General features: G+C 45.5%; 1 protein-coding gene across 2 annotated transcripts in view; it reads right to left on the reverse strand.

Annotated features, from left to right (window-relative positions):
• LOC146863446 (all-trans-retinol 13,14-reductase-like) overlaps positions 1 to 18,470 on the reverse strand; it is a 121,524-nt gene that overhangs the window by 54,536 nt on the left and 48,518 nt on the right. For both annotated transcript variants that reach the window (XM_085642880.1, XM_085642881.1), the window contains 3 exons: positions 16,042 to 16,239; positions 9,558 to 9,677; positions 1,587 to 1,725 (listed from right to left, as the gene is read on the reverse strand). In XM_085642880.1, coding sequence (XP_085499006.1) covers positions 1,587 to 1,725; positions 9,558 to 9,677; positions 16,042 to 16,239 — 457 coding nt within the window. The remainder of the gene's footprint in view (positions 1 to 1,586; positions 1,726 to 9,557; positions 9,678 to 16,041; positions 16,240 to 18,470) is intronic.

Here is an 18,470-nt window from a genome sequence, read left to right on the forward strand (position 1 = left end):
TAGCAGTCGCAGTAGAAGTGAAAGCGGAGAAAGACAAGTGAGTTCTCTGGATATGCCAATAGAAGGGAGGTATTGGTTTATGTGCTGTGTGAAGTTTGAGAAAATGCCCATTTGGGTCACAATTCTGGCATAAGTTGCACAACAGGAGATATGGAACATACTGAGGGTAGAGTGTGTTTGCCCACAAGATGTAGACCAATACTTGAACTGACTGGTCTGTACACACTGCCACAGTCCTATACCGAAAGTAGATAGTATATATAACATAAAAATGTATGTCGAGGGGGTTGTGCTAAGTTGAGCCTGATATTTTCTCAGTAATACAAAAGATGAGTTATTGCAGTCGTGTTATTCAGTAAAATACTAAAAGGTACCAAGTGCTAGTCAATGTAGTCCTATAAATTAGGGGAATTATAGAAGGAATTGCTGAGACACAAATACTGCAGTATGCACTTTCAACTTCACATCAGACCCAAAGGAATTTGAAAAGCATGTTTGGGCGTATTTAGATAAAGGCTTGACAAGTAAGTGCTATACTGGAAAATATTGTCTTTGGAATTTAGATCATTTGTGTAAATCAATAAAGGCCAAACATTTATGAATTTCAATCTGTTATATTTAGGAATGATTGTACATTTTCCAATTTAATGCTTACTGGACAGCTATTGGGGCTATATGTGGAGATTTAAGATACAAATACATTTATTAAAATGGCCTATTGCTGTGCCATGAGCCTAACAATTCAACATTTTATTTTACTGCATTAGAGTGGACCCCATGTTCAAAACACAAAGGAGATATTTTTGTATCACATTAGGTCCAGAAGAAGGTTGCATTGAAATAACACTAAAATACACAAGATGATGGACGGAATGTTGCACATTGGCAAAACATTCACCCCCAGTCACAGATCTGGGTTTAATTCATTGTTATTTTGCCCACCACGCCACCCCAGTACAGACATGGCCATATGCAAATCAGTCTTGACCCTGTGCCTCATGGGAACAGTCCAGCCCGAATTGCCAAGCCATGTCTTTCCTGGACCGGAATCAAGCTTCCTAGGACCGGTTTCGGGGTTTCACCCCTCTTCAGCCAGGATAGCTTGACTCCAGTGGCGTAGTGAGTACGGGACCCACGTCTGGGCATACCCTTCCCACATAGGACGAACAGCAAAACACACAAGATGATGGACAGAATGTTGCCCGTTGGCAAAACATTCACCCCCAGTCACAGATCTGGGTTTAATCCATCGTTATTTTGCACACCACGCCACCCCAGTTCAGACATGGCCATATGCAAATCAGTCTTGACCCTGTGCCTCATGGGAACAGTCTGTTGAGTTACTCTGAAACTGAAGTAATACAGGTTAAGTAGGAACTTCTTGTGATCTATTGTGGTCTCATTATCCCTGTCCCAAACCTAAACATCATTATTGGAGGTACCATGTGCGTATTGTCCTATGGGTTGGACAGACCCATGGCAGATACAAGTATTGTACTACCTTGACAGAAGCCAGTAGATTTAACCATTGTGTTGCCAAAGGATATTGGAAAACCCCTTGATTCTGAGTTCCCACCCTCACTTACATGCTGTCCATATCATTGTGCTTGAAGATCCAGCAATTGGTTGACTTGAGTCCCAGCTCCTCTTTTGATCCCTTCAAGCCCGCAAAGACCAAGAAGGATGCCATTCCGTGGTGGATACTGTTTAGTTGAGACTGTAAAGCTGAGCAAGAGAGACAGAAAGAGACACCGTCTTAGAATACATCACTTACCATCTTTTCTGTCTCTGGAGAATTTCTATTTTTTGACTGCAACAGTCCCCGACTTTCAAGATCCTTTCTTCATAGAGCTCAGACACAAACAGCCGAAATGTACATCCACTGATTACCCAAGAAATGGGAACAACATAGAACTTCAAAAGCCAAGTGGGTTTTGAACCAGACGCATTACTATCAGATTATCTCTGCATGGCCCTGTGATTACCACGATTCCTTACCACTACTCTTTATTACCTCAAGACCACTTTTTCCTTATCAGAGTCCTTGCTCCTTGTGGTGGAGCCTACACCTGCAAGACAGGCCAGTGGTGTTTGCCATCCATTATCTTTATAACATGTTTTGACCATTTAATGTAGGCTTCTTTCTCCCCTGCTTCTAAAGTACCTGCCCTCATTACCACCTGTCCATGGCAATCAGTACCATTCATGGACCAGTTTGAGGATAGACTGCACCTAGGGAGAATGGGACTTGAAGTAATAACATGGATAGTTATCAGGCCATTGCGCCTTTTCGCTGCTTCCTCATCACAATCATTACTACTTGAGTAAGTACTAAGCAGTATTAGTTCAATGGGATCTATAATAAACCCAGCCCATCCTTGACGCTCCATCCGTGTTTTATGCAGCAGCAATTACAAACCATCAAAGACTTCAAGTATTGTTTCAGAAATATCAGCCTATTGTGTGTTGAATTTCTATTATTACCTCCAACGGGGCAATATGTTTTGTAAAATATATTTTAAAAATAATATTAATGTCACACGAGACTCCGAGTATTCTGGTAGCACAAATGATGCCATGGCCTTGTAGGTACATAGTCAAGGTCGTTGTCTGCAATCAGCGTCCATTAATCAGCACGTCCCGCCACGAGTCTTGAGTTACCAAAGTTTACATATCCTTACTTGCAGTTCCAAGCCTCTACCTACACTGCTTATTGCTTTTCTCACAGTGTCAGATGTGTAACATCAGTTCATTAGAGGATATTTCCTGCAGGTTTGCTCCTGGCGCCACTTCCTGAAATACAACTTTATCCCCTTAGGAAGTTTAAAAGATGTCACCTCTGTTGGGAGAGACATAGCACAGAGAGGAAAGACATGTCTAGCTAGAAAAGAGACAACGATGAACATCTGCAAGGGATGTCTTACTAAAAAATAAAGCTATATTACAGGCCTTCTCTTTTTCTTCTTTACAAGTTTAGAAGTATAACTTTTGTGCCCGGTTATGAAAGACAGTTCGTAGTAGATGCAAATCCATCTCCTCTTGGCCTCTCTGTGTCCTCAAGGCCAAGATGGAGTTACTCTGGCCACATTTGGTGTGTGGGGTGCTTGTGGGACACAATCCATCTCTCTCTCTCTCTTCCTCTCTCTCACTCATTCTCCCCTCTCTCGCCTTCTCGCAAATACACACACATATACATGTTACACTGGCGACACTAGAGCCAGTGTAGTTAGTTAGGTTTCCTTACTAACTTTGGTAGCATTTGAGAAATCTACACCGATTCATATGAATAACGACTGAACGGAATTACACCAAACTTGGCATAAAGTTCAAACTTTGCTCAAGGGCTGTGCTCTTGTTGGTTTGGTGCAAATCCATTCGGAAGTTGCCGGAAAATTTGCATGTAGAGAGATGCTCAGTTTGGTTAGGAGGAGGTTACATTTTAGATCAATCGATAGTTGGAAAGTTGTATTGTTAATTTGCCCATGCATTTATTGCGATTCCACGACTTTATATAAAATTCAGCAGATGATTAGCACATAACCCTCTTTTAAAAATGCCCCCCTTGATGTATCTGCACAAATCTAAAAATAGAAAGAATAATCATAACATGCGAGTGATCTGATTAGCACATTAAGCCCAGTGTAGGAACCTCAGGTTTCATGTAGATGTGATAGTGGACAACCTTATCTAGTGCCTCCAGTTATGTTAATCAAACCTGTTATTGTGCCATTTACTCTGATGCGCGGCAAATGAAAACTGTTATGCCTCTCCCAACCGTGCCCCTTGGTGATGGATTTGCCTGAAACTCCTTACAATGAGGGCAAGGTAGACATGCTAAGTTTCGCCAAAGTTTTATACAGGTTCATGACACGGCATAAAAGGTATTAGCTAATGAAATTATTTTTGAAACATCCTTTCAATTTGCTTCTTTGTCAGATCTACTTAAAACCATATATTCCTGAACTGGACTCAACTTGCGAATAGCTGCTTTATTATCCTGCTGACTAATTAGCAAGCATCAAATTATTTGCAAATAAACATGCTTTGACCCCCCCTCCTGTTTGCCCTTCCATTTAACTCTGCCCCTCCTTGATAAATTTGTGTGATACTCAATAAATGAAGCATAAGCGGAACATGGTTAGAGCCTGACAAATTTCATGTTGATCTGTGATAAGGCAAAAATATATTATCCTATGCAAGATTTTGTAACTCCCCCCCCCCCACCCTTTAAATTTGCTCTCTTTTGAGTGATTTGCTTAAACTTGAAATGAAAGACAAAAACAATCATGCCATAATCTCCTTGTGTTTGCTTTGTTTGCCCTAAATTGGCAGGGTATGCCCAGACGTGGGTCCCTTGCTCACTTTGCCACTGGATTCAAGCTAGCCTGGCTGATGAGGGGTGTTACCGCGAAACTGGTCCCAAGATGCTCGTTTCCGGTCCAGGGAGGACCTGGCCTGGCAGTTCGGGCTGGAGTGCTCCCATGAGGCACAGGGTTAAGACTGATTTGCATATGGCTGGGTCCAAACTGGGTTGGTGAAGTGAGCTAAAGAACGATGATGGATTCAACCCAGATCTGTGACTGGGGGTGAGGGTCTAGTTTCCATAGGAGGAAAGAATTTTGTGTTGCTTATAACTTTGGTGCTGTTTGACAAATTTTTCACAAAATTTGTAAAACTAGTTTGGCAGGCATTGCAGCTGCTGTCGCGAAAGTATCTGGGTAATCTGTCAAGGAGGGGCCGAGAAAAAGTGGGAGGGGGCCTACAATGCGTTTTCTCCATGTAGTTTCTCAGGGGGCTTTTAGACACGACTACAGCTCTTGAATGGTATTACACCAAATTTGGCAGAAAGCTAGATCTTGGAGTTCATTTTGTAATTTGGTTTAAATCTGTTCAGTAGTTTTGGAGTTATTTACGTTAAAGAATTATGTATATCTAGAGACGTGGATCCCCCACGGCAGATCAGCAGATCCATCCACCAACAGCAAGGCCGTGATCGACTGGCCGCATCCTGTGAGAAAAGTTGTGCCCGCCATTTTGTTCATCGGGACTTGGTTCCCGGGAGGGGAAATAACATTTAAAAGTGATAGAAGGGGAATGCTGAGCCAATGGACTGATGGAGGGGTCTATATGGGACCCTCATGTGCAAGAAGTTGTCCCAAAAACTGTCTTGAGCACACAGGGATCCGTAGATCCACAGCGGCATTCAGCGTGATCCCCTGTGTGCTCTGTGGTGGATACATGGATCCAGACCCAATAAAAAAACACATCCACTCTCGCACAGATTTACACAGCCACTAACATACCCACACAGTCACTCACATACCCATGCAGCCACTCACACACCCACTCACATAAATGCTCACACACCTATAAGCCACTCGCTCACTCACTCACAGACCCCTTAAACCACTCAGATACCTACACAGGCACTCAGACACCCAAACAGCCACTCGCACAATCACACATATCTACACAGTGACTCACACACCCAAACAGCCACACCCACAACCACACAGCCACTTACACCCACTCACACACCCATATAGCCACTCACACACCCACTGTCATTCACACAGCCACTCTCACACAGGCAGTGATACACTTATAGAAATTGCAATAGCATATGTTTTGTATTAAATGTGTTGTTGTTTTAGTATTGAATGTGTGCATGCAATATAACCATTAGATCCCTTATTGTAGAAGATTTGCAACGGATCCTCAAATTCATAAAATAAATTTAAAAAAAAGAAAGACTGATGCGTTGCCTTTATAGAAAGACTACGTAAGTGACCTTAACTTGTGAAAATATATATTAGTAAACTGAACCTATGGATCAAATTGTAGAACAATTTATATTTTAGAAATAATTGTGAAATTCACTTAAAAAAACAAAGGTAACAGGGACGTTATAGTTAGGCAATAGCATTAAAAAAATGTTGAAATTAACTGAAAAAAACATTATAGTTAGAAAAGGGAATTTAAAAGACCTTAGAAATTCACTAAAAACAACATAGGTTACAGGGACATTATAGCTAGGTTCAGATTTTACACACACAAAATTATAGAAATTCAGCAGTTCTATTTATCTCAGCTAACTATAACTTACGCCCCCTGCAATGGACTGCTTGTGACCTCACATATTACATCACTCATGTGGTCGGCAGGTTGTAGTTCTTGGAATAGTCAGGTTGATTGTTAATCAGGGATTGGTATATTTTGGTGACCTTATGGTCTCCCAGGTCCCCTAGGAGCAATTTTCCCACCATAAAATTAAACTCGAGTAAATCCTCTAACCTGATATGTATAGTGTGAAGCATGGCAGGTGCAAATATTGATAAAATTGACAGCAATGGTGTTGAAACCCTTCTAAAGCTCAGTGTATGTCAGCCGTACAGCGGTGTTTGTTCAGTAAGTCTGCCACTCTCTCCCATCTGTGCCGGGGGGGGTTCCATGTCTTTACCCCTATTGTAGTTGCCGGGGGTAGCTCCCCCCTCCGTGGAGGAGGAAGTGGAACTGGAGTCCCCGCAGGGCCCATTTTTCAGACGCATACGCCGGGCCACACTGAGTATTGTTCCGCCATTCTTTAGTAATCAATAAATATGATGCTCTATAGTAGGCTTCAAAATCAGGTCACTGTCTTTTTTATGTGTATGCACCCAAAGAATGGGTGCAGTGTAGGAGGTCAGTTGTCGAGAGCTGACTGCTGAGCATCTTTGAACAACAGATCCTTTGGTCAACCTTTCCTATGAAGGGCTGAAGAATGAGCAAATAAGGTGTTAGGTGATCATGGAGAGGTGGGCATAAGGCATGCAATTAGGCAATACCACAGCCCAACCATTATTGTATGTTGAAGGCAGGGTCTAGTGTGTTACCAGACCTTGCAGAAAACCTCCATGGTGTATGTCCAATTACCGTGTATAGCGTGAGTTGGCCACTTGTGAACGGGCGGGGGCAGACCCTGGGCACAGACTGAGACTTTGTCTTATGTATGGCTGACAACTGAGTGCAGTGGAGGCTTGGTCCAAGACCGCTTCAGAGCCTAGGAGCTGAGTCCAAGTCCTGATGCTGATTAGATGCAGGGTCTGGCTGGAGGCTATGACTGAAATATCGTGAGTGATGGCACCAATTATGTTATTTAACATGTCATGAGTAATGGAATATCTGAGGTCATCAGCAGTGCGTGATGGCAGTGCAAGTTATAGTTAGTACATTAAGCTATAACTGATGTATTTCAGTGTTTTGAGGTTCTTTAACATTAGCACATGTCTCTCTCCAACACCTAACTATAACACCACTTTTTTTTCCAGTGAATTCCTGTTTTTAACATATGTAAAGGTCTTAAAACCAAATCTAACTATATTGTTACATATATACATATATATATCTATATATCACACCAGATTGTTCACTTAAAAAAACAACAGGGAACTCAGCGGGTCTGCAGAGATTTATTTATCCCTTTGCTCATAACGCATTTTAGATGGTTCTAGGGCCAACACCCACGGGAGCACCGGAGTACTCATGTTACCTCACCCAGGGAAGCCGGGTGCATAGGTGTCAAATGGTGTCGGGTCGAGTCGCGTCGTCGTTTTCAATGGCAGAAGACTGAAAAGTGCTGATGCCGGGAAGAGGAGAAGTGCCCGAAGAAATCCATGCCTGGATCGAAGATGTGCAGAACCTGAAAGCAGAGGGGACAGAGTCTGGGTCACTTGCCAGTGACCAGGGGCACGATAGACGAATGCCCACCGATGTCGGGTGCTTCAGGTGTGAAGAGGGGAAGCTTGACTCTTCAGGTACGAGGACCACGAGGCAACGAGAACAACCTAGAGCTAGATTCGAGCTGTCCCATGAAGGATGTCGAGTGCTGCAGTGTCGGTGCCTGTATTGGACACAACAAGCCTTGGCAACAGCAACCCACGCAGGAAGAGAAAAGATGCTTCGGTGTGGAACAGCAAGGTCCTGGGGACTCCCCAAGTGATGGAGAGTTAGGGCACGTCTGGAGCAACCAGGAAAGGCCAATGGAAGTAAGAGTTTCCTCCACAGGGACCTACCAGTCGACGGACCAGGGATCACGAAGGAACCTCGAGCGAACACACAAAGGGCGGGCTCACGGAACACTCCTGGAGTGTAGGCCAGCAATCTTCGGTTGAAAAGGTGCTCAGGGTCTGGGCTACAAGTAACCCAATGCACAGTCTCAAGGGACGTCGAGAAGCTGATGCACTTGCAAATGTGCACGGCTTACAGGGATAACGGTTCCACGGCACCCACGAGGGCTACGGGTCTCAGCTTTGTTGGGGACTTGGGTCAGCCTCTGGGAAGTCTGGAAACCCATGTCCTGTGTTGCAAATACTTCGGGGTCTGGCAGAAGCTTCGGAGATGCAGACCGGACAGATGCGTCTTTGGTGCCTGCCAAGCAGGGAAGTAACTCCTTTACTCCAAGGGAGATTCTTCAGGAAATCTAGTCATATAGATCGTCGAAATTCCGGGATTTTTTGTAGCAGAGTTTCATCCAGGTGTAATCTAAAGTCCTGTAGCCAGGGGTTCCTTTCTTATACCCAAGCAAGGGGTTGTACATACTCTGGGGACCCACCTATGGTAGGGTTAGGAAAGAGGGGGTGGCTACACCCATTTCCTTTGCCCAGTTTGATGCCAGAGCAGGGGCTGGTAGCCCGTGCAACTGGTTTGAGCTGGACTATGCACAGGGACATCAAATGTGCCCCCAGTACAGACTTCAAAGCACTCCTTGAGTGCTCCCACCTGGCCCTAATCCACTAAGGCCTGTCTGGGAGGTAAGAACACCTCCATGTGACAGGAAACCCATTGATAAGGCCTGCCATAGGGGTGACTGGTAAGTTTAAATGTGCAGTGATAGGGTGAGATATAGTGAACCTATATCTCAGTAAGGGGTGCATGCACCACCTTACCCAGGGTGCAGTAGCAGACCTGTGGTGTCATTTTGGAGGGCTTCCCAGGGGTGGCATAATATATGCTGCAGCCCCTGGTAGGCCTCTGGGGTACCTATGCCCTGGGTACATAGTATACCATATACTAGAGACTTATAAGGGCACACCAGAATCCAATCTGTGGTGTACCTAAGGTACTAGGAATCAATTTAGAGAGGAAGCAGCTAGGCTGGGGTCCTGAATAGCAGGGCCCCAGCCAGACTAAAGTCGAAAAACAGTGAAACATCAGCAAAAAGTGGGGGTAACCATAAGAAGCAGATCCTACTCTCCTACATTTGATGTCAGAGATACCCATCTAGTGGCTGAATTGCGTGGTGTGAAACTGGAAAATTCTGAGATCAATCACGGATTCCATGCTTGACCAAATTGTGTGATCCTAGGGTAATACTTTATTTAACCAAGCCTCTGTTTTATACACGATCAGATTTGAGACCGCCTTCAATTAGGTGAGTTGAGGGTGTGCGCTGTACCAAAGTCTCTTATGGGACCAATTATGTATTCCACCACCCTACTAGGAGTTTTATGTTATCTAAACTCCTGACTTTCCAACCAACTTGAAGTAAATTGTTATTTCCCTTAGTAAGCAGCACTCACCAGGCTTGGCACTGATCTCTGGGGGCAGCAGTCGCTCATAGGTGTTGAATATTCCAGCAGCTGAGATGACCACTGGAGCGAACACATTGATCTCTTCATTGCCCTTCTTCACAGCTACACCTAGGAGAAAACAAAGATAGAGTTAAAGGGTTTTGAAATGACCCAGAGCTTGGTCTATATCAGCAATAAAGTAATTTCTATCTTGGTATTTCCTAGACATTCATGCCCTCAAAAATCCCAACTGTGATATAGGATTATTAACTCCATTGTGTAAAGACAAAAGGCCCCACCATCTGGTGCAGCTGCCATCATCACATGCTATTCCCCCCCAGGATCAGAGTCCCTCAGCTGCCTCTGCCTCAACAGCCTAGCACCAGGACACTGCTTGTGAAGACTGTGAAGAGCACAAATGCTGAAAATAAAAAACCCAATAGGTGCACATAGGAGAACTTCTTTCTGGCCTATTTGTTTAATATGCAGTCCAGAGGTTTGGGCTGACGGGGTATATTTCTTTTATTCAGTGTAATGTTGACAAACATTACATGCAATTGTCTCTGGAGATTAGTTTTTGTGAAACAGAATGAAAAGCTTAAAGAACGTTACCAGTGCATCTACTTGTAAAGGTACACATAACTGGTCATAAACATTTATTTTAAAATCGGTTTTGCTTCGTACGAAGGAGGATGAGTGTTGCCAAAACACGACATCCCCATCCCAAACGTCTTCCTCTTCTCCCTCCTTTTTTGAGGATGTCTGGAGGGAATCCACATAGTTTGCACCCCCGCCCACCAGAGGTTTCACCTGAAACCCCTGATTGTAGGCTGCAATCTCAGCTATCCAGGTATCCCACGTTGCTCTCTGAGGAGGGAAACCTGAGTGGGTATTGGGCGTCTGTTAACTGCCCAAATTTGAGACTATATGACGTGGATCTGTCTGCCAACTCACTGAACATCTCCTGGAGCTTGGACCTCTGAGCTCTTGTTTCTGTGGTATATACAGTGCATGGAGCTGGTGCCTACTGTAGCTGTATGCCAGAATAAAAGTAAAAGTATTGTCGGACAGAAATATTGTGTCCTAAACAGGGCCGGCTTTAGCACTCGTGGCGCCCAGTGCAACAATCATTTTTGGCGCCCCCAAACCCCATGACTGCCTCCTCGGATTCTCTCACTACCACTGGGCATAATTGCCCCTCATCTCTCCAATCATAAGTTATTGCAAAACACAGCGCCCCCCTTGAGGTCAGCGCCCCCTTCACAGTGCCCAATGCGGCCGCACCAGCCACACTGCCCTAAAGCCCGCCCTAGTCCTAAATGTAGTTTACAGAAATATTGTTCATTGGGTGTTATGTGCGCTCCTTTTGTAGGTTTAGTTCAGATCGGAGCAAGCAAACCCCTCTTTGCCTCTTATTTTTATAATTTTTTTCTTTGTTACCTTTTAATCTGCTGTGTACAGTGGTTCAGAAAGCGGTGGACTAGACAACTAGTCAAATCCACAATTTTATTTTATCCACACACGCAGGTGGTTAGCCTTAGTCCCCCCCTAGGACTAACCTGCAAGCAGTCTTCTGGCTGGTCAAGGCCCTTTCAGACCCACCTTGAGGCTTTGGCTTTGTCGCTTTGTCTCTCTCTCTCTCTGTCTCTCTCTCTCTCTCTCTCTCTCTCTCTCTCTCTCTATCTCTCTCTCTCTCTGCTCCTTACTAGTTTTCCCTCTCATTGATAATGCCGGCTGCACAGATTCATTATTGCCGACGCTGCTGTATCCAAACAGTACGAATAACAGCCCTTCTCATTCCAAGTAATCTCTTTACACCGTTTCTATCAATTATCAAGTTTCATCAGTGGCATCCTAGCAACTTCTTGGACAGAAAACCCCCCATCTATCTCGACACTGCAATTTAAATAAAACGTAACCTGGTCCTGATGATGGCCTAACACCTCTGCAGGCCGAAACAACGTCGCCTTCCACAGGGGAACTCCTGGTGCCCCCTTTACGGATACTCCACTCATTTATATCCATATACCATTAATTGCCTGGGTATCCTAAATATGTAAAGAATTTCTTGAAATCCCACTTATCTCTTGTTGCACCCATCACTATCGCTGTATATACCACGTCACGTGCCACTTGCGCCGTCACTATTCTTCACGAGCACTTATGCACAGTATTTTGTAGGTTACATGTCATTCAATGTAACGCAGTGCTACTGCCCCATGTGCTTGTACATATGAAGTTTAATATGTCCAACATGCTTGTCGATTGAAATACATTTATCATTTACAAGAAAATGTCTCCCTGGTTTTCTCCCCCTTTGGATTTAATACGTCGCTACTAATTGTGCCACATATACTTGACCTTCAAATAATACCCTTGTTTGAGACACTGTGGTTTGTTACCTGCCCTAAACGGTCATGGAAAGGCTCCTCCTGGTGACTGGCACACATTAATACTGGGGAGCAGAAGCGGCCTCCAAAGAGTCACAATACATGCCTCGAGGACAGGAGTGCAAGATGAAGTGAAGCCCGATTGTGCACAGCAAATAACCCGATGAGGAAACACCATTAGTCATCGATACCTGGCCTGGATGCCCCAGCAAGCAGTGGGGCCAGAGAGCTCCTCGCATCTACATTGCACAACAAACACCCCCCCCCCCCCCCAAGCGAAAGACTAAAATGGGCACCGGCTGATTTTAACTCCAAGGTCAGAATCCCTTGCCTGACCTCAAGATGGCTGCCACAGTGGTCCCTACCTCGACCACGACAGTGACGGTGACATCAACCAGACCTCGAACACATCCCCCTTCCGGCCTACCCATAAGGATACTGAATCTGTGAACCTACCTCTGACCGTGAAGACCTAGCTTTTTGGCCGATGCCCGGTGGAGCTACTTGATAGCTAAAGAGGAGATGGGCGGTGGACTACCCCCTCGGACATCAACTACCCAGCCTGACTTTGGGCAGACCTTACTGCGTCCATTGTATTCTTCCTCCTACCCCTTTACTCCACCCCCTTTATGCTCCATTTATCCCTCCTCTTTACTCTTTAATTGTTTTCCCGTTGAGACCTAGCTGTTTGGCTGATGCCCGGTGGAGCTACCTGATAGCTATAGAGCAGATGGGCTGTGGACTCCCCCCCCCCCCCTCGGCCGTCACCTACCCAGCCGGACTTTGGGCAGACTATCCTTTGTCTCTCCATCCTATCTGCCTCCTACCCCTTTACCCTTCTAAACTCCATTTATTTCGTTTTCTACTCTCTTGAAACGTTTTCCTAGTAACTGATGTAACTTGTAACTGATGTAACTTTTTAATTTTGTGGAACCTTATGTAAAGCGCTCTAATACCTCCGGGTCTAGCCAGCACTATATAAAACTCAAATAAATAAAAATAAATAAATAAATAAAACAAGGCACCACAAAGCTATAAAACATATACAAATTATTCCACATAGGTGATTATCAGGTGCTCCGTGTATTCGTACTCGCACTAGAACCTTTAGTGATAGCACTCAGAAGGTCGGTAGACCGGCTTGGTATACCAATCGATGGAGTGACCCACCTGACCTTCATCTACGCAGACGATATCCTGTTTTATTTACGGGACTTGTCGGCCGACAACGCTCCCTTGCCGGATATCCTTGACACCTTTGAGCGCCTCTCGGGACTGGCTATAAACCCGGAGAAATCTGTGGTCTTCTTTTTCAGGGATAGACCAGGTCCAGATACCCTGCGCTTTGGTGATTATACCTTGCCAGTGGCACCCACCACCTTTAAATACTTAGGTATTCAAATATATAGAACACAGGCAGATCAGATAGTAGGTAATATCACACGAGCCATAACGAGACTCCGGGCCAGTGTGGCCTTCTGGGCCTCCCTACCGCTCTCAGTAATGGGGCGGGTTGCCATCTCTAAGATGGTGATGCTCCCTCGCCTATTATACTACTTTGTGAACCTACCGGTCATAATCCCACAGTTTACCTTTAACACATTAAACACCTTGTTGTTGGACCTTATCTGGGGCAAGGGCCGCAGGCGTGTCAGCCTACGGAAACTACAACTCGAGAGCGGAGGTGGGGGTCTAGGAGTTCCCAACTTCCGTGCCTATTACTATGCTAGTCAGCTCCAGTGGCTATCCTATTGGACTGCGGGGAGACATTTACAAGAAATTGGGTACTCACCGGGGGAGTTGGACCGGGGGATGCTACACTCTCTGCTGTTGCCCAAGGTTAAGATCCCCTCGGACAGCCCCCCTTATGTATACCGCTTTACAATGCTGGAAGAAGGCATTGACATACGCCTCTATGACGACTCCTTACTCACCGAACATCCCTCTTTTAGGTATCCCTACACCACAGGGCAGGCTAGCGAAGACCAGTATACAGGATTGGATGGATGTTGGAGTAGAGGACATTGGAGCGTTCTTTACTGACGGACACTTGATGGACCACGACACCGTCTTACTGACCACAGGCGCCTCGCCCCGTTTAGATTTATTGCACGCCACTATATCCCACTACATAAAGAACACATGGGCACAGCAACGCAGCGAACCCCAACAGCACAACCTAGTACATCTGTTATATCATATGGGTAAGGGGGGACATTTGGTGCATTGGTTATACACAGGAATACGGACGCACGCTGCGATCCCGCTAACTTCACTAAGAGAGCAATGGTCTGGGGACTTTAACTCGGAGATTACTGATAAGGCTTGGCAGTGCATGCTAGAACACCCCAAAAGAATTTCCCGCAATGCCAAACTAAAATTCATCCAGACCATGATCTTACATCGGGCTTATCTCACCCCCAAGCGGATCCATCGTATGTTTCCTGATGCCTCACACAATTGCCCCCACTGTAAAGGGGATGAGGCGGACTTTCTCCATATGCTGTGGTCTTGTCCACATCTCCGGAACTACTGGGAGGGAATCCGTCAAGCTCTAGGCGAAACCACACAAACCCCTATATCAGATGACGCCCTGAACTGCCTAATGGGCCACCGCAAACGCTTGAGAGTCCAGAAAGTATGACTGAGATTCATAGACCTAGCCCTCATTTCAGCGGTAAGAACTCTTACTATGAGGTGGAAGTCCCCCAGGTGTCCAGCATTATCCAGTTGGCAAGCTGATATGATACACTGGGGAAAGGCCGAAGGGGCGGCACTTAGGAGGGAGGAGGAGAAGGGGCTTCGGAAGCAGCCCATTTCCATGGTCTGGGAGGCAATGCTACACGAGTTTGAATCACTTGACTTATTGCCCCCTCCGGGTACTCAAGTTTCGTAGGCACTTAGAGGGAATAGGTGACTATACCACAGTAGGCCTCAAGTTTGTGACCCATACATCGCATGATTACTGAGTATCAGTCTGTGCTACCCTGTTAGTACTCCCCTCTGAGGTCCTACTGGACATAGAAGATACTGTACGACCAGGAGTGGGAGGGATGGGAGGGCTAGGGTGGGAAGGGACAAAGTTGCATTTGTTATCTATGTTAACTGGATAAAGTAATAACACTATGCTATGCATTTATTTGCCATTCCTGCAGTGGGCAGCTATACGTGAGGTCATCAGACCTTATTGATACCCCTTTTTCAGCCTTACGGAGGGAGGGGGAAAAGATGGTAACCCTGTGAAGTATTTAAACTGTATTTATGATAAGAAGAAAATGACCGCCCCATGTAATTTTTCACTGCATTGGATTTTGATATGATGGTATCTAAATAAAGTGTGTTTAAAAAAATAAAAAAATAAAAATCAGGTGCTCCGTGTCGGAGCAGTAAATAATTGATGACCAGTTTTAGCATTTATATTTTGTGGGTTCCCCCGGGAAACCCCCAGATTCCATATTGTTGGAGATCTGCCGGGGGAGCCGTAAGACCCCTGCAGTCCCACAGGCTGCCCAGAGAGCGCTCATCCTGGCACAGGGTTCTAAATAAATGTTGTGGGTGCCCTGTTCCGACCTGGACCACCCATATCTCACTCACCCGCTGAATCCTGCAGAGGTAGGCACAAGAACCACTTCTCCTCGATGCCAGCGGGAGCAGGCCACAGTTAAGTGTGCTCCCACCTGGCTGGAGCAGCTTATCTTCATCAATCCAGTGTTCCTTGCTTGACACTTGAGTGACCTCCTACTTTCTGTTGCAAACTGAGTACCTAGTATACGGATTGCTAGAGACCTTGATCTTGCACTCATGTAGACAGCACACTGGTCCATAGAATTACCCACTATGGGCTACCCAGCCTGACACACAGCATTTCTAAAGCACATCTTGGTAGTATCTTGAGGGGACATAGGTTCCGCCCTCAAAGTTCAGGGCGAAGTGCTCTCTCCTCTGCTCAGGTAACAGCAAAGATCAAAAGGATCAGCGTGTTGTTAGTTCCAGAGCCCCTTAAAAATATCTGACCTACACACACAAACTGGAGTCATAAGGCAGATAATTTACAAGAATCTCTGTGATTCCACTTGCCCAGAAGCCCATCTCCCAGCACTCACCTTCAGCTGCCCCTTCTTTATTCAGGAGGATCCGTGCAACAGGAGCTCTAACCAACACGGCACCGCCTGCCCTCTCTATGACTGGGATGATGTGAAACGCAATCTCACTGGAACCACCTCGTGGGAACCAGGCTCCACGCTTGTAGTGATGGATTAGGAGGGCATTGATGAAAAAACTGGAGTTATTTGGTGGCACTCCTGTGGAAAGGCAAATAATAATATGGAGATTCACAAATAGAGCATGGGTCAGATAATGGAGAACGCACATGGTCAGGTACATTTGATAATTCCATAATAATCATTACAGATACATAATTAGAAACATAAATATCTTATTTAGTTGAACTTTACATACCCCATCAGGTACTACTGTTTCTCCAAGTTCATTCTATCTTCTTTTGAACTCTTAATCTGTCTCCTGGAGCAGCTCTCTAACTCAAAGATCAATCACTCAATTTTTATAAATTCTACCCTCAGCAGAAAAGCTCTTACATTCATGGTATAAACTGCACAGATGACACATACCTCACTACGCCAAGAAGTACTCACAAAGTAAAATCCCACACACCACCCTTTTGAAAGACAGGTATGCCACATTGGCAGCTGATAATGCTCTACTACGACTTCAATACTTCAACTCTCACATTCAGAAAACACCTCTGCGCACACTACAGCCCAACATGCAACACCTATGTACATCCTGATGCACAATAACATCACAAACCAGTACCCATGCTGTACTAACACACCAGAAATATGCATTTGTAGGATTCCTGTGCCTGCAACCCGCTAAGGCCCTTCTACCTTGCAAGATATCACTAGCAAAAAAAGTCCATACCTACCTCCATACCATACCGGTCACAAATAAAACTGAACAATCCCAACATTGCGGGTTTTGTTCTTCTGCAACCCTAGAGTACTCACCCACATTGCAGCGCAACAAATGGCAAAGGGACTCTATACCCTTGTCTGTCACAAATGCCAGCTACATCAGCAGACAGCTCCAATACAGGGCCACGTCCTCTGTAAGTGTCTAAGCCCTGTGCTATTTGCCACCACAAACACTGTGAGAAGTTGACCTGGTATATGCTGTCCACTAATTAAAGTGGGCACCTTGCACCAGTCCAAACAACCCTTATTGATGATTAGGTTAAAGACAACCTTTATTGAAAGCTATCCTAGTGGTAGCTATGGAGAACAGCCTTCAGGCTAAGTCTCGAAGGAATGTAAAACAGCTTGGTTTACCAGATTATAACCTCCTGAATGACCAAATGAAAGGAGAACCACACAAGGTATATATAAAATATATGTATTTATTTCTAAACACTCTCAACTAACCTCTTTATGAGATTAGAGAACAAGATACACAATATTAAAGCACTAAAATGACAGTAAGTAGCATAATATACAATTGGCCCCAGGGGAGACCAAACCATATATTAGGAAAGTGTTATAAGAACCACGACTTGACTAGACACAGTGCCTAGAGCACGTAGAATCTCTGGGACCCCAGGCAGCACCCAAGGTAGTGACACAGGGGATCCACAGGGAATGCGTGCAGTGTGAGAACACAGCCGCGAGCTGCGTACAATCCTGTGGAAAAGTCGTGGTTGGAATTTTAAAGATTAAGGACACTTAGGAGAGGAGTTGGAGCAAACCCTTGGAGACTAAGAAGGTCCTAAGGCCAGCACCCATGTGAGCACCGGAGTACTCATGTTACCTAACCCAGGGAAGCCAGGTGCATGGGTGTCAAATGGTGTCGGGAATCTGTGGTTTTCAATGGAGAGTTGCTGCAAAGTGCTGCTGCCGTGAAGAGGAAAAGTGTCCGGTATTATCCAAGCCTGGATCGGAGATGTGAAGAATGTGAAAACAGAGGGGACAGAGTCTGGGTCACTTCAGGGTGACCAGGGGCACGGTAGACCAATGCCTACTAATGTCGGGTGGTTCAGGTGTGAAGAGTTGAAGCTCGACTCCACTGCCACGGGGACCAGGAGATGTTGATGAAGACCACAGTCCGCAGGCGAGCTGTCCCACGAAGGATGTCGTAGGGGGTCAGTGTCCAGACTGGAAACCAACAAGCCTGGGCAACGGCAACCCACGCGGTGAGAGTAAAACGGCTTCGGTGTGGACCAGCAAGATCCTGTGGACTCCCCAACTGATGGAGCATTAGGGCAAGTCTGGAGCAACCAGGTAAGCCCGTTGAAAGTTAAAGTACCCTTCTCAGGGACCCACAAGTCAACGGACAAAGGATCGCGAAGGTACCTCGAGAGGAATCACTAAATACCAGCCCACGGGACACTCGAGGAGTGTAGGCCAGTAATCTTCAGTGGAATCACTGCTCGGGCTCTGGACTACAAGTAGCCCAAAGCACAGCCCCAGGGATCACCAAAAAGCATATGCTGCTGCAAATGTGCACGGTGTCCAGGGGT

Source organism: Triturus cristatus, chromosome 2_2 (genome assembly GCF_964204655.1).
Source record: "Triturus cristatus chromosome 2_2, aTriCri1.1, whole genome shotgun sequence".
Lineage (NCBI taxonomy): Eukaryota > Metazoa > Chordata > Amphibia > Caudata > Salamandridae > Triturus > Triturus cristatus.